Source organism: Cavenderia fasciculata (assembly GCF_000203815.1).
Source record: "Cavenderia fasciculata unplaced genomic scaffold Scf_Dfasci-F-a-25c12.r2-5, whole genome shotgun sequence".
In the NCBI taxonomy this organism is placed as follows: Eukaryota; Evosea; class Eumycetozoa; order Acytosteliales; family Cavenderiaceae; genus Cavenderia; species Cavenderia fasciculata.
The window spans coordinates 3,774,020-3,789,697 of NW_004457729.1; the positions used below are offsets into that span (position 1 = coordinate 3,774,020).

General features: G+C 36.3%; 5 protein-coding genes across 5 annotated transcripts; 4 read left to right on the plus strand and 1 right to left on the minus strand.

The window, feature by feature from the left end:
- Positions 1-971: 971 nt before the first annotated feature.
- DFA_01844 (uncharacterized protein) lies at positions 972-5,387 on the plus strand (the record flags this gene model as incomplete). Its single annotated transcript, XM_004359752.1, has 8 exons — positions 972-1,069; positions 1,172-1,380; positions 1,490-1,960; positions 2,034-2,257; positions 2,350-2,543; positions 2,793-3,053; positions 3,725-3,750; positions 3,841-5,387. 8 exons carry the CDS (start codon positions 972-974, stop codon positions 5,385-5,387), a joined length of 3,030 nt encoding a protein of 1,009 aa, XP_004359809.1.
- Positions 5,388-5,623: 236 nt separating this feature from the next.
- On the minus strand, positions 5,624-8,675 carry DFA_01845 (uncharacterized protein; the record flags this gene model as incomplete). Its single annotated transcript, XM_004359753.1, has 2 exons — positions 5,624-7,044; positions 7,112-8,675. 2 exons carry the CDS (start codon positions 8,673-8,675, stop codon positions 5,624-5,626), a joined length of 2,985 nt encoding a protein of 994 aa, XP_004359810.1.
- Positions 8,676-10,353: 1,678 nt separating this feature from the next.
- On the plus strand, positions 10,354-11,371 carry DFA_01846 (uncharacterized protein; the record flags this gene model as incomplete). The annotated part of the gene is made up of 3 exons (XM_004359754.1): positions 10,354-10,360; positions 10,462-11,207; positions 11,243-11,371. The coding sequence occupies 3 exons, from the start codon at positions 10,354-10,356 to the stop codon at positions 11,369-11,371; spliced, it is 882 nt and encodes a 293-aa protein (XP_004359811.1).
- A 61-nt stretch (positions 11,372-11,432) lies between these two features.
- On the plus strand, positions 11,433-12,389 carry DFA_01847 (uncharacterized protein; the record flags this gene model as incomplete). The annotated part of the gene is made up of 1 exon (XM_004359755.1): positions 11,433-12,389. The coding sequence occupies one exon, from the start codon at positions 11,433-11,435 to the stop codon at positions 12,387-12,389; it is 957 nt and encodes a 318-aa protein (XP_004359812.1).
- Positions 12,390-12,646: 257 nt separating this feature from the next.
- Positions 12,647-15,623, plus strand: pdeD (cGMP-stimulated cGMP phosphodiesterase; the record flags this gene model as incomplete). The annotated part of the gene is made up of 6 exons (XM_004359756.1): positions 12,647-12,762; positions 12,915-13,888; positions 13,959-14,319; positions 14,387-14,546; positions 15,159-15,374; positions 15,477-15,623. 6 exons carry the CDS (start codon positions 12,647-12,649, stop codon positions 15,621-15,623), a joined length of 1,974 nt encoding a protein of 657 aa, XP_004359813.1.
- Between the last annotated feature and the right edge of the window lie 55 nt (positions 15,624-15,678).

Below are 15,678 nucleotides of genomic sequence, written 5' to 3' on the forward strand. Positions count from 1 at the left end.
CAATATTGAATCAAGTCCGATTGCATAGTTTAATGACTGACATCCATAAATTTAAAAAGAAAGAAATTTATTAAAATAAAATAGTTTAGTTGTTATTTTTTTGTGATCTATTATTTTCACCATCCAGATTTATAATATTTTAGTGAAACCCTAAAATTTTCATAGTAGTAATACATTCATAATAACAATAAGATTAATACATTTTAGTAAAAGTTTATTTATTTATTTAAAATAATAGTTTTTTAGTACTTTTTTACCAATCCATCCATCTATCAATTATATCATTATTCGTCGACACACACCCACCCTCTCTACTCTATACCTATCCAACCACAAGCACACCATTTCATTGTAAATTATTAATAATCATCAGATATTATTTACCAACTACCCTTCAGCTCTCTCGTTTGCACTTGGAGCTGACTTTTTTAACACACACTCTTAACAGTAACCATTGTTTTAAAATCCTCGTTGTGGGGGTGTTTATTTTTTAAAATATCCATCTACAAACTAGTAGGTTTTAATAAAGTGCGATCTTTTGTTCGTCTGCTTTTACTGTCACTCTGTCATTCACCCATTGTACACATTCGCCATTGTCAGCAAGTAGACATCTTACCATTATTCCATCCGACTACACTATCGATATACATTCCCCCAAGGAATAGCTTAGCTCTATAGGCGGAATTATTTATATATCTCTTGTCGGTCCAGCCCACTCTTTCTTTACAAGAAACCTTTTTTGACAAGTCACCACCAACAACATAATAATACTCTGTACTCTATTTACTGTTTATCTCTTTTGTTAAAAAAAAACAAACAACTATTGTTTGTTTTAAAACAATCACAATCCTATCTTATTTAAGGAATAATTTAGTATTTTTAAAAATAGCATTTTAAATTTTTTTTAAAAAGAGTTTTTTTATATACATACTTTTGCGGAACTATATAATCACACTTTACATACGCACAATATGAGTACTTCAATTAATAATGTATTGTTGGGGAATTATATTCCTCCAACCAATAATAGAAATAATACAGTATTGAATTTTATGGATAATATTGATAGGTATGTTTGTTGTTGTTATAAAATCATTTGGCGATTCCAATAAAAAAAAGATATTAACTTAACACCTACCCTTCTTTCTAAAAATCCATTTAATAATTTTAGAATATTAAATTTAATGAAATCTCAATTTCCACAACTCCAATATTCAGGACTCTATTCATTAAATGAAATCATTTTATCAAAGTTTAAATATATGGTTACCGTATTTGCAAACTATAGATCAATGATTCCACTTATTAACTTATTAAAATCTAAAGAAAAGAAAACAAATGAAACTATAATGTCAATACTTTGGAATTTTTCTGCTGAAGGTAAAAATAGAAATATAAACAAAGATAAATATATATATTTATATAAATATATTTTTAGATTACTTACCAATTTCTATTATTATTATTATCCATTGTTTGATTTATAAAGAAAATTTAAAAACTAAAATGTTTGATGAAGGAGTATTAGATACCTTATTGGAAGTATTGGATACTGGAAATTATAGAGAACAATTATTATCATCATCGGCCATTATTCAAAATCTATCAGAATATAAATTTGAAAGTGGAAGAGTCAATCCAAACCAATTAAAAATCGTTCGAAACACCAAAGTACTAAAACTCATCATCGAGCGATCCAAAAACAGAGACAACAAGATCAAGTTTTTGTCATGTCTCACTTTGTGTAATCTAAGCATGCACGAAGAGAATAGAGCCATCCTACGAAACCATGGTTGCTTTGAAAGTATTGGTCAATTTGTACAAGACAATATTGGAGTGGTTGAATTCCCAGCAAACTTTAATTGGGTCACTCTTCAACCTCATATTCCATTATTAGATTCTAAAGATTTAGAAGTACAAATGTTTGTATTATATTGTGTAAATAGTTTTGTTTGTTCTGGTATGTTAAAATAAAAAAATATAGATAAATTATTATTATTATTTACTTACCTTTTTTTTTTGTTTTTCTTTAGATAAATATAAAAAAGAAATGTTATGGAGAACTCTTGGAGAGAATAATAGTGGTATTTCATTACTTAGATTATCAAAATCAGATAATGAAATGGTCAAGGAATATGCCACTAGAATTTGTTCCAAGCTGGGAATGGGAGAGTGCTCTGTCATTGTCGAAGATGAAGATGCAACCATGAAACGACAACTCCAAGTATTATTTAATAACAAAACTTTATTCCCAGATGTATGTAAACATAAAAGAATATTAATATAAATATTAAATATTTGTTTGTTTTTCTTTTTTTCTAACCTAAATCTATCTTTCTTTATCATTAGTTTATATTAAAATTAAAAGATCAAGAAGAAATATACTTGCATCAATCTATTTGTTTATCAAGATGTCCAAAATTAAAGGAATGGTTGGCCAATGAAGACTCCAAGATTGAAACGATGGTAATGGAGGATAATTTCGGGTCGATACGCGAGATTGACGCATTGGTCATCCACAACCAACAAGACTTTAAGGTCATGTATGAAATATTCCGATGGATCTATGGGTTCTCGGCCGACATTAACTTTGACAATAGTCGTCAACTACTGACATACGCCAACACCCTAGGCATCCAAGAACTACGTCAACAATGTGAATACTATCTCTGGCACTACATTGATATCGAGAATGTGGGGGAGTTGCTCGAACTGTCGATTTGCACTCAATCCAAGCAACTGGAACAGGTCACCTACGACTATGCCATTCGAAACATCAACCTCATCTACAGCGGCAATCTCTACAACTATCCACCATCACCATACTTTAATTCCAAGATGCTAGTATCTCCTCCACACCCAGCCGACAATAGTTCACCTTCTATGGCATCCCTCACCATATCTTCACCCATTTCATGTGATCCTCAGTCTACTACTACTAGCACTAGCACTATGTCTGCCACTACAACAAGTGACAATCTACCATCATCCAATTCAACTACACCAACATCATCTCCATCATCGTCTACACCCAATAGTCCAACAAGCAACGTGTTTGACGATTCACACATGTGGAAGGGCAAGTGGAGTCGCGACTGCAAACTATTCATCACCAAAAAGTATCAAGAACACTACCACGAACAACAAAAAGAGATTGATAAGTTAAATACCACTGTTACATCTTCATCATCTCATTTAAATCATATCTAGCTAGCATAACACTTACCATAATATTTAATAAAATATATTATTCTTATATATCCTTAATCTATCTATCTAGATATATATATATCTATCTCTATGTCATTACTTTCCAAGAAGATGAAGTGCACTTCATCACATTCTTGAGAGATAAAAATTAAATTAAAATCGATTTTTTCATGAATTATTTAAATTAATGCATTGATTGCAAAGAGAGAAGAATTCATCATTTTGTTCTTCATTCATCATTCATCAACTTTCTTTTGTTCATTCTATTCTATTGTCTATTGTAATACATATTTATTTATTTATTTATACAGAGAGAGAGAGGAGAGCGAGTGATAGGATGACAGATTCACAAATAAGGATTAACCAAGCAGCATTAGAAAAGTATAAAAATATAAAGACAATTGAAGGTAGGTTGTTACAACAAGAACAAGATAACAATGAGTTATGATATATACTGATCTGTTGATTGAGTAGTCGATACAAGATATAGAGCACCAGATGAATTATTGTTTAGAAAGAAACCAGGATCAGCTTTTGAAGGTATGTATGAATGAAATTAAATTAAATGAAATCTAGATTGATCAAGATATATGAACAATTAATAAACTAATATGGTTGATCTTATTGAAGAAAAAGAAAAGGTTCCTAAAAAGAGAGTAAAAACTGAAGGTGATAGAGATGTTTCTACATCACCTAGTGGTAAATCAAGAGAAAGATCATCTTCATCATCTTCTTCTTCTTCACCAAGAGGTGGAGGTGGTGGAAGAGACAGAGACAGAGACAGAGACCGTGAAAGAGAAAGGGATAGAGACAGAGATAGAGATAGAGAAAGAGAAAGAGATCGAGAAAGAAAGCCAGCACCGCGTTTAATTAATTCAAGTCATGATGAATTCATTTGGGGTTTATCTTTGAAAAAGAAAGATGTAAATGGTGATTCTCCAACGACGACAACAACCAATGGTAAAGATAATAATAATAATAATAATAATAATGCAAGTTCAAGTAAAGATTCTGGAAAGAGTTTTACTTCATCGTCAAGACCAAGTTCGTCGTCATCTTCATCTTCATCTTCATCATCAAGACCATCTTCATCATCGTCCTCATCCTCTTCTTCAAGACCATCCTCATCATCGTCTTCATCATCTTCATCTTCTTCTTCAAGACCATCTTCATCCTCATCATCATCTAGTAATTCATCTGTAAAAAAACCTCCACCATCATCTTCATCATCTTCATCATCCTCATCATCTCACAAGAATAGTTCAAATGACTATAAATCATCCTCATCCAAATCATCTACACCATCCAAGTCAACATCTACGACAACATCAAAACCAACACCATCACCTTCACAATCAACAATTAAGAAACTAACACCAAAACCATTGCCATCTTTATCAAGACCGCCGACCATAGCATCATTACCTTCAAGACCTTTACCATCTTTATCATCGTATTCGTCATCTTCATCATCTAGCTCACTATCAGCATCAAAAAAAGCATCAAATGATTTATTACCACCATTATATAAGGAATTACCTCCTGCACCACGACCAGTAATCGTAAAGGTTGCACCAAATTCATCATTATCTGGTTCAGTTTGGGGAACAAAAGGAATAGATCCAAAATCAACTCAAGTTGGTAGTGGCAGTAGCGGTAGACCATCTACATCAACATCATCAAATTCAAGAGGTAGTAGCAGTGACAAAGGTAAAAGATTGTCACCAAGCGTATCAGGAAAAGAACCAAGATATGGGACACATGGAAGACCACCTCCACCTCATACACCACCAAGAAAATCAGGATCCTATCAAAGACCTAGTAAATACTCGGATGACGAGTATAGCGACGACGACGATAGTCGCTCTGATAGCGACGACGATGATAGAGACGATGAGTCAGATTCAATGGATGACTTTATCGATAACGAAGACTATGATGCTACTGACCCAATCATGAGACAATTCCTCAAGGGTATGTCGGCGAGAAAGAGATCGTATCGAGAAGACCGATTCTTTGATGACAAATCAATGATTGCCTCTGCCGAAGACATTGAAGCAGAGGAACGTAGATCAAGTTATCACGCAGCACAAGAAGATAGATTGGAAAGAGAAAGAGAAGAAAGTCTTCGAAAAGAAAAAGAAGAAAGAAAAAGAAAATATAATAATTCAAGATAAAACTAAACTAAATAAGAAAGAAATCAAATTAATAATAATAATAAGAACTAATATAATATAATAAATAATAACATGTAAAAAATAAAGTAAAAAAGAATAGGTAAAAATAAAAGATGGGTGGATGGAAATCAATTTGTTTTTTTTAGAGTTCGATATATATATTCTAAATAATATATATGCATATGTATTTGGTAAAAGTTTGATATTTAAACCAACAATACTATACTTTAAAGATTTTATTTGGGAAACCAATAAGTTTCAATCCAATCAAATGTTTCAGTTAAATCTACTTGATTTGCAAGGGTAGCCAATTCACTGACCAATTTTGGATCGTCCATGGAAGTGTTTTCACCAATTGATGGGTTGAGTCTAAAGTATCTTTCAGCCAACATATTTTCACAAAGTTGCGTGAGGAAATCTACTTGTGACCCCATGAAAAGGTTGCCTAATCTCGGTCCCCATCCCAAGAGGCCGTAATCGTACTCGCCATGGCCACCTTCCATAAAATTTTCAGCGACACCAGTTCCCACAGAGAAGCAAATCATCTTGTCAAGAGGGATATTGTCTCGTTGTGGTGAGATGGCAAGACTGATAGCTGCCATGGCAGGGTTGTTGCAGAAAACACCACCGTCAATAAAGTTTTGGTAACTTGGGAAAAAAGTGGGGGCAGATGCTGAACGCAAAAGGACGTCTCTTACAAGCTCCTTGTTTCTCCAGTCCATCGATCCGGGTTGAGAGATGGTGGAAGAGGACGATGACGAGTGTTGAGAGCGTGGAGAGTCACCGCGGGCCGATGTGGGGTGTGGTTCCAATCCAGTAACATTGTGAAATAGTTGAGGCATCCATCTGCGGACATCGGGTGCAGTGGGGATGGCTTGTGGTGGGTACGAACTGTCCAGTTGGAATGCTGGCACGACAAGTTTACGAGGTAGCTCGTTGAACTTGATACCCTGGAAAAAGACATAGCAAGCAGCACGCAACAATCGATGAGAGTACTTGGCGCTACTGACGTTGAGTCCAGCACGCTTCTTGCCAAACACTGGTGCTGCAGTCTGCTCCAACACACGACGAACACCCTTGGATGGGAATTGCATAGCCATGCCAGCAGCGACAATCGAGCCTGCACTAGTACCCGCAAACACATCGACATAGTCTAAAAAGGTTGGATACTTTTTGATGATACGTTCAATCAAGATGCACACCATCACCGATCGCAAACCACCGCCATCCATTGACAAGACACGGTACTTTCCATCTGGACCGCGTGGTTTGTCCCTATACTCTTGTGCGGATACGCCTGATGGGAGAGGTGTGGGTTTGAACTCGTCCAACAGAGCCTTGACATTTTCCAACACCTTTTTCTCGTCTTGTTCGAGGTCTTCTAATAGTTCCTTGGGGATGTTGAGCATCTCGCTGTTGGTGACAATGCCATTTATGATGTTTGGGTTGCTTGGAGTGGTTGGAGTACGTGGCGATGACTGAGACTGTGGGAAATGTCTTGGTGTCACATTCTCATTGACAAATGTACTAGAACCACCACCATTCAAAGCATCAGTATTCAAAGGTGGAATAAATGGTGGTGAACCTCCAAATATAGTAGGTCTTCTTCCACCTGCCAATTTACCATCTGCCAATGGTCTAAGTGTAACAGTTGTTTCTAAAGAAAAATAAATATAAATCAAATTAATAAATATATTTTAAAATATATCTTTGTCTTTTCTTACCCTTTCTCTTTTTAATAATAGATTCACATTCTTGAACCCATTTCTTTGCATGATCTTCATTTTCACAACGGAATTTTAATAGTTTGTGTTTGTCTGATGTCTTTTCAACTTCGGATGATTGAATGATTGAAAATACATATTTGTTGTCTTCAACAGTGACCTTTGAGAATGTATACCAATAATTGAGTGTGATTCTATTCTCGGGTGTAGTTGTGGTAGAGGTGGAGGTTGGTGACAATGGTCTGTCCTTTCCACCACTTGCAGATGTTGGTTGTGGTGATGTTTGACTATTATTATTATTGTTATTATTATTGTTATTATTATTATTTCCATCAACTTCCCACCAACCTTTATAATATTCCAAATGAATACCACGTAAAACAAACCAATACTTTTTAAACTTGCTTGAACGTGATGAAGCACGTTCCATCCATCCCTCCATGACACGATCCGATGCAACGGATATACCTAAATCTTGGAGTGGTGAAAAGGTAGATGCAGAGCTCAACGACTCAATATCAGACACCATGTCCTCGGTCGCTTCGTTGATGACTGATAGTCGTTCTCTGTCATCGAGATAGGATGATGTGGACGAGGTATCCACTTCTCTAGGAGTCATACAATCACCACCAGAAGAATCACCAAATGACATGGAACCACCAACTTCATTGAGTCCAATACTCTGTTTTTTCTTTAGCAAGTCTTGGTCAGACGGTAATTTCTTTTTTCTAAATAAATTGTTCAAGAATGATGATGATTGTTCTTTGGTAAGGTGTTGTTGTTGTTGTTGATGATGATGGGTTGGAGTAGTTGGAGAGTTACATCCAGACGAAACTGGTGACACCTCACCCAAATTTAATGGTGACATGTGGACCTTGTTGTTGTTGTTGCTGTTGGGATTAGTGATACCTCCACTTGTACGTAATGGAGAAGTTGGATTGGACCCACCACTCATACTTGGTGACGGACTGTCATATCTTGGCGAATCATTAGACGATGTGATTTGATTGTAATGAATGGATGCAGCCAAATTTGATCCAGTCGATGTTTGTTTGTTCAATTGTAATTTACTTGAACTTGAACTACCATTTGAATTTGATATTGAATAATTACCAGAATTATTATTATTATTATTATTGCTATTTGATTTTTTGAAGAATGACATCAAGGATGAAGTTGTTGGTGATCCATTATGTGTATTTATATTATTATTGTTTGGAGATGATGAAAGAGTTGGAGTTGTTGAACTACTACTACAATTGGATGAATTATTATTATTATTATTATTATTTATATTGATGTGTCCTGTTGTACTATTATTATTATTATTATTACTATTGATATTATTAGTTTTGGTTTTATTCATCATCATTCCAAGATTCATAGTGGAAAGTGATTTTTGTAATTCTTGGCCACCCTCATCATCGACGGCAATCATAAAACTACTCCAGTCTCCTATTTGACCGCGATGTTGGTGTTGTTGTTGTTGAACTGTATTTTCTTCTTGAGTATCATCTCCTTCCCAAATTCCAAGCCAGGATGATGTTTCCAATGGGTCTGTCATTTTATTATTATTATTTATGATATATATTGTTATTAGATGTGTTTTGAGTGTATATATGGTTAGATTATATAGAGATATATATGTATTTACAAAAAAATTGAATTTATATAGATATTTATATTTTGTATATATGGATAAAAACAAGTCTATAAAATTAATTATGACTATGATTTGTTATTTGTTTGTTTGTGTTTGTGTGTTTGTTTGTCAAATCTATTCTTCTTCCCTCTCTGGTGGTTGGTGAAGATGGTAAAAGGAATAGGGTACGAGACAGAACTCTCGTTTGGACTGCGCGCGAATAAATATTGACGAGCGCGAATAATCAACGAGACGAGTGAGACGAGTGATCGAGATTGATAAAGTATAACTTTACTTTTTTGTGAGAACAGTGAACAATGAAGAAATAAAGAGAAGAGATAAATGAAATAAATCTAGATGACGTACGATATGAAAGACGAAAGTGAATGAATGGTTGTTGTGCGCGGATAATAAGATAAATAGAATAAAAAGGGGAAGGAATGAGGAAGATTCTGATGACGAATGTCTTTGGTCTATTTGATTGATTGGTTGGGGGAGGGTGAGGGCGGAGTGCCTCTGCGCTGGCTGTTGGTTGGTAGGTTTAGTTTTTAATTTACAGATTGGTTGGTTGGTCGAAGAGGTGCGTCAGATGTTGATTGGAGAAGGGAGGATCTGGGATTTACAATTTTTTAGTTTCGTTGCAATGCTGGTTGTACAAAGAGAAGATAGATAATGTTTTGTTTGTTTTGTTTGTTCATTAAGAAAGTTGTGTTGTAATAGGTAGGTTTTAAATTAAAGGGGGGGCGAAAACAAGAACAACACGATCATGATGAATGCAAAGAAAGAAGAAGAAAGAGGAAGAAGGAAAAAGGTGTTTGCAGATAAGAAAGCTGTGCTGGCAGAGAGCCTTTCATCTCTCCAACCCGAGAGTCGAGTTGAATGCAATCTAATCAACTAAACTAAACTCTAAACAACCAACCAAAATTACAAGCACGTAGCTTTGGTTTGCAGAAGAGGGTAGAACAACAATTGAAAGCAGCTGTTGTGGGTGATCACCCCCAATTGAAGAGAGAATGATTCTCCAATCGGTAATCCCTAATTATAAAATTTATCCGTTCGCGCAAATCAAACCTTGAGTCAAAACCAAAACAAACTCCTGGCATTGCCTTTCGCTCAAAGAGAAGTCCACCAACCATCCTTGTACCCGGGTTTTGGGTCGTCGGTTTTCAAAGAGCAGAGCCCCTACTTGATGATCGGGCAACGATTGTCTCGTCTAAGGGCAACCAAACAAGATTATCACGTCATGTTGACTCTTTATCAGATTCAGATCGTTCAACATCATTGTCCTGATTTATCATTTATCTATTAAAAGATACACATAAACAAATACGAATTGATGATGATGATGAATGATACAAGTTAGTTTAGTTTCCTCTTAGATGTTATGTTATAATTATAATCTTTACAACTTACCTTACCTACCACACATGTGTAACCTGGGATTAAAGAGATATTAAATTTATACAAGGTTGAGTAAGTATTTTCATAAACTTGTCAACGAATCATTTGTTTATGTGAATAGTAGTAATAGTATTGATGATATAATGATGATGATGAGTAGGATGAAGATACTAAAGAAGATAATATACTTTTGAAAAAAATGAAAAGTATAAAATGTAGAGCTATGAGCTTGTGGTAGTCCGGTCATCATCAAAGTCATTCATTCATAAATTTGTGAATCTGTGAGTATCGATATATAGATACATAGGAATGAAGGAAGAACATGTAAAGGTGTTGGTTGTAGGATCGGGTATTGTCGGCTTGACAACTTCATTATTACTTCATCAACAACAACAACAAGAAAAAGAAAAAGATAGTGATGATATCGAGTCATCATCAACATCTTCATCATCATTGTCAACATCATCATCGATTACATTTAAAGTAATAGAGAAACATTCAACATTATGTATGCACCCAAGATCACGTGGATTTAATACTAGGTCAATGGAGATTATTCGATCGTTGGGATTGGAGAGCAAGGTAAAAGAGACGGTTGACCAGTCGGTCATACAGAGTACTGGTATCTACTCGGGTCGTACGCTTGTGCAAGCGATTGGAAGAAAGTATAGGTGGTTGAGAAACCCACAGTTACTTGGTGGATTGGCCGTGTTGGTGTCGATCTTTGGTGCCATCTACTGGGTGCTGCCTGGTGGATGGTTTAGCATATTCATGATTGCATTGGTGTATGTATTGATGCAAGTGGCTAAAAAGTGGAAACGGTATATCAAAGAGAGTAGTACCTCTTCATTTACTCGTATTACCCAAGATATTATCGAACCTCTATTATACGAGTCTGCAAAGTCACGTGGCATAGATATAGAATTTAATCAAGAAATGTTAGAGTTGACAAAGATGGATGACAGTGACAGAGATGATAATACAAAGGGTCGGTACAGAGTATTGGTCAAGGATAGAGTGACGGGTGATGAAAAGGTTATTTGGACTGATTATGTAATTGGATGTGACGGTTCAAAGAGTTTGGTGAGAGAGCAGGTTGGGATAGGGTTCCACGGAGTCGGAGAGATGACCCAACAACTCAACATTTACTTTCAATCAAAAGCGATGGTTCCGTTGGTGTCGTCGAACCCGCTGTCCATGTGCTTGGTCGAGAATGACAAGCTGCGTGGGCTATTTGCGTCGGTGAATAGTCGCGATCTTTGGGTGTTGCACGTGTCAATGGGTCGCAACGAGACAGCAAAGGATTATCCAAAGGAGCGGTGTGTAGAGTTGGTGCGGGCAGCCGTTGGTATCGACACGCTTGTCGTCGACGAGATTAAAGGCGCCATGCCGTGGTGGTCGACGGTCCGCCTGGCAACAAGATACGGCACACCTGATCGACACGTGTTTTTGGCAGGTGACGCTGCCCATGTCTTTCCTCCATGGGGAGGGTTTGGAGCCAACGCCGGTATCGCCGACGCACACAACCTTGTCTGGAAGTTGGTGCATGTCATCAATGGATGGAGCGGCGAGGAACTACTAGACACTTATGAGACGGAGCGACGACCAATTGCACAACGTGCAGCGTCCATCTCTGCCGCCATGAATGACGAGCGTGGATTAATGCGACTCAACACCATCTCAATCATCCCATCCTTCCTCCAACTCATTCCCTACATGACAGTTGGATACGGATACAATTCAAGTATTATCATTGGAGATGATGACGGGTCATCATTACCTACCCCCAAATCATATGATCTATGTGGTCGACCTGGTACTCGTATCCCACACAAATGGATCGATGAAATAGATGAAGAAAAAGTAAAAGAATATGAAGAGGATGGAGAAGAGTTAATTGAACCAAAATCAACATTGGATTGGGTCGACCCATGCACATACACATTAATAACATTTGGAGAGGATAAAAAGGGGAATAGTTGGGACCAAGTTTTCAAAAAAGCATTAAAAGAAGAAAATCCTTCCCATTTTAAACGACCAATCAATCATATCAACTACACCAAAGAGACACAATACTTGTTAATTGGTTTAGATTGGAAAAAAGATTTTGGTTTGGATTATGGCAATGCATTACTTGTCAGACCTGATGGTTTCATTGCATGGAGATCATCTTCAAAAGATCCAATCACCACTGAATTTGCATCATCCTTGTTATCCATTTTACATTATAAATAAATAGAGAGAGAGAGAGTAGTGCAGTGTTATTATTATCTTATCTTTTACTTGACTTTTATAAGATCATATGATCGATCTATAGATAGGTTCTAAGGCCTTATCCCTTCCTTTAATTAATTAATATGAGTTGACTCAGTCGACTGAGCTGGGATTTCATACCAGTTTGATCGGAGTCGCATCGCGGGATAAAAGTATCTCCTTTTCAAAAAAAAAGTTACAAAAAATTAATTTTTTTGGCTTGCGCGCAAAGAAAAGGTATGAGAGTCGTAGATACTTCATATGAACTTGAAAGATTATATAAATATATATATAAATTATCAAAACACAGTCTATATATATATATAAATATTATAAATATCAATAGAGAAACAAAGTATATAGTTGGTTGTGTGGAAAAACCAAAGAGTAGAGTAGAGTAATTCATTGTTGTAATAGTAATAGTAGTTAGAGATAGTTAGACAGATATTTAATAGTTAAGTTGGAAGAGAAGAAGAAAGTTGTAATATATATATATAATAATAATAGAGATAGAGGAGAGATGTTTAAAAGAAAATCAATGAGACTATCACCTCAAGGGAATTACATATCATTGCCTAGAGGTGGATATGTCGTCAAGTCGGATAGACTGGGGAACATACAGTTTGGAGTGCCACCCGAGACAATCAAAGATTCGATGGAACTCAAGATTGACGTACCTACCATATACGTGTTTCCAGAGGATCTGTGGGATCGTCGAACAGGTATCAATGCCGCCGAGGCAGAGTTCCCAGCCTACTTTAACTTTTTCATACTCAAGAGAAAGGTGGCATTTGTGTGCACCAAAGAACAAGAACGTCGTATCAGAGTTGTCTTTCAAGAGACTCTTTTAGGACCATCAGAATTTAATCAAGGTTTAACTCCACCTATTTCACTAGATAATTCAAATAATACATCAACTTCAACGACAAATAATAGTAATAATAGTAGTCATAGTGGACATAATAGAACTCATTCAAGAACAGGATCAACAACAACACATAGTGGAGGATCACCATTACGTGGATGTACGGCAGCACATTTATCGACCAATGAATTGGTTAGTAAGAATCCATCAGACTTTCTTCAAGAGTTTGCACCTAGCTATCCCATCGAAGAAATACCCAATCTAGAACTAGAATGTAAATATTTAAGAACTTTCAACAGTGTAGACGAACTGTTTGACTTTGTATTATTCGATGACAATGGTGTAGCACATCTACCCAAAGGTGTAGAAATCCACTACCTTGAACAAGAGTCGGCATTCAAGGTGATCCATCGTGCCACCGCCGAAGAACCACTCGAGGAGGATCAAGTCGTCTCATTCCTCCCATCCAAGATCATGTTTCCAGACATTGTAAATCGAATCTCTACCGATCTATTTGATCCCCCAACATTTGGTATCACAATCATTGGATCAAGTCATGGTTTTGATCCAAAAAAATCAACTACCGGTTTTGTTTTATGGGTAAACAAAAGAGGAAGTATGTAAAAAATAGAATAGAATAGAGAATATATATATATAAGATATTAATTATTTCTTTCTTTTTTAAGTAATGATTGATCCACCATTAAATAGTAGTAATTTTTTATTAAGTCAAGGTGTACCAACTAGAAGAGTGGATCATATTATATTAACGCATTGTCATGCTGATCATGACTCTGGTACATTCCAAAAGTTGTTGGAAGAGTATCAGATCACTGTTGTAACAACACCAACCATTTTGAACTCATTTTTAAGAAAATACAGCGCATTGTCCAACCTCAGTGCCGATGTATTGCGTCGACTATTTATCTTTCGTCCAGTCATGATTGGTGAACCCATGACCATTGCTGGTGCAGAGTTTAATTTCTTTTATACTATTCATACAATCCCTACTATTTCATTTGAAGTATTTTATGGTGGAAAGAGCGTGTAAGTCAAAACAAAAAAGAAAAGAAAACTATATATTTAACTTACTTTATATTCTTTTTTTTTCTAGATATTATTCAGGTGATACATGTTTTGATCCAAGTAGAATTAAAGAAATGCATTCAAAAAATATAATGAATACGGCAAGAATGAATTTCTTTTTAAAACCTTGGAATCATACGATTGTGTTGCACGAGGCTGGTGTACCACCCATTCACACGCCAGTCACTGTATTGTCGGCATTGTCCAACGAGACCAAGAACCGACTGTACTTGGTTCACATATCAGAGCATTCGTTGCCCAAAGAGTCGGGACTCAAGATTGCACGTGAGGGTGTGGCACACACGCTGCGTTTGGATGTGGCCAAGCAGTCGCACAGCGAAGCAGTCGATATTTTAAAGTTGATGGAGTCGGTTGATATATTCAAGTCGATCCCATTGTCGCAGGCCTGCGAGATTCTTCGTACGGCCATGCGAAAGCAGTATGCGGCAGGTACAGTCATCATTGCGCAAGATTCAGAACCTGACGCCTTTTTCGTGGTGGCGTCGGGTGTTGTCAAGGTGTCGGTTGGCGGTATTGAAAAGAACCTGATTGTAGGCGACTACTTTGGTGAAATGTCGTTGATTATGGGTGGATTGCGGTCGGCGTGCGTCAAGGCCAACACTGACGTCGAAGTACTCGTCTTTAGCAAAGAAGACTTTTTGTCGATCACACGAAACAGTACCGACTCTATCAACTTTATCACCAAGTTGTGGGAGATGCGAAATGAAAAGTCGTGGGAGACTATCAACCTCAACAGCGTCTTGATGCGTTGCACCAACTCACAAAAAACCTTTTTACAGTCGATTCTGCATAGAGAGCAACTCGAACAGGGACAACACCTCTGGAAACAAGGCGATATCGCCACCTTTGGCTGCTTGGTCGCCGAAGGTGCCCTCGAAATCCTCGGACACGATTCACTCGAACCTTTTGAAAAGGGTTCTTTTTTAGGAGACACTTCTGCAATGTCTTCCATACCTCCTCTTGAACATAAAACTACTGTCATTGCAAAAGAAAATGTAAAATGAAAAAAAAAGAAAAAGAAAAAAGAAAGAAAGAATAATATTAATAATAATAATAATCACTAACACAACACCCTCCTTTATATCAATTGAATTTAGAGTGTAATATATAAAGTATTAGCAAATGATTTATTTAGATTTTTTGAACATAATCCAGGATTGTATTTGGCATTTTTAGATACCATGTTTATCGATGCCATCCGAGATGAACAAGTTTATGAATCTATAAATAATTTTACTTATTAAATCAAATTATCCATAATTATTATTTAATTTATTATTATTACTCCCGCCCGAAAAC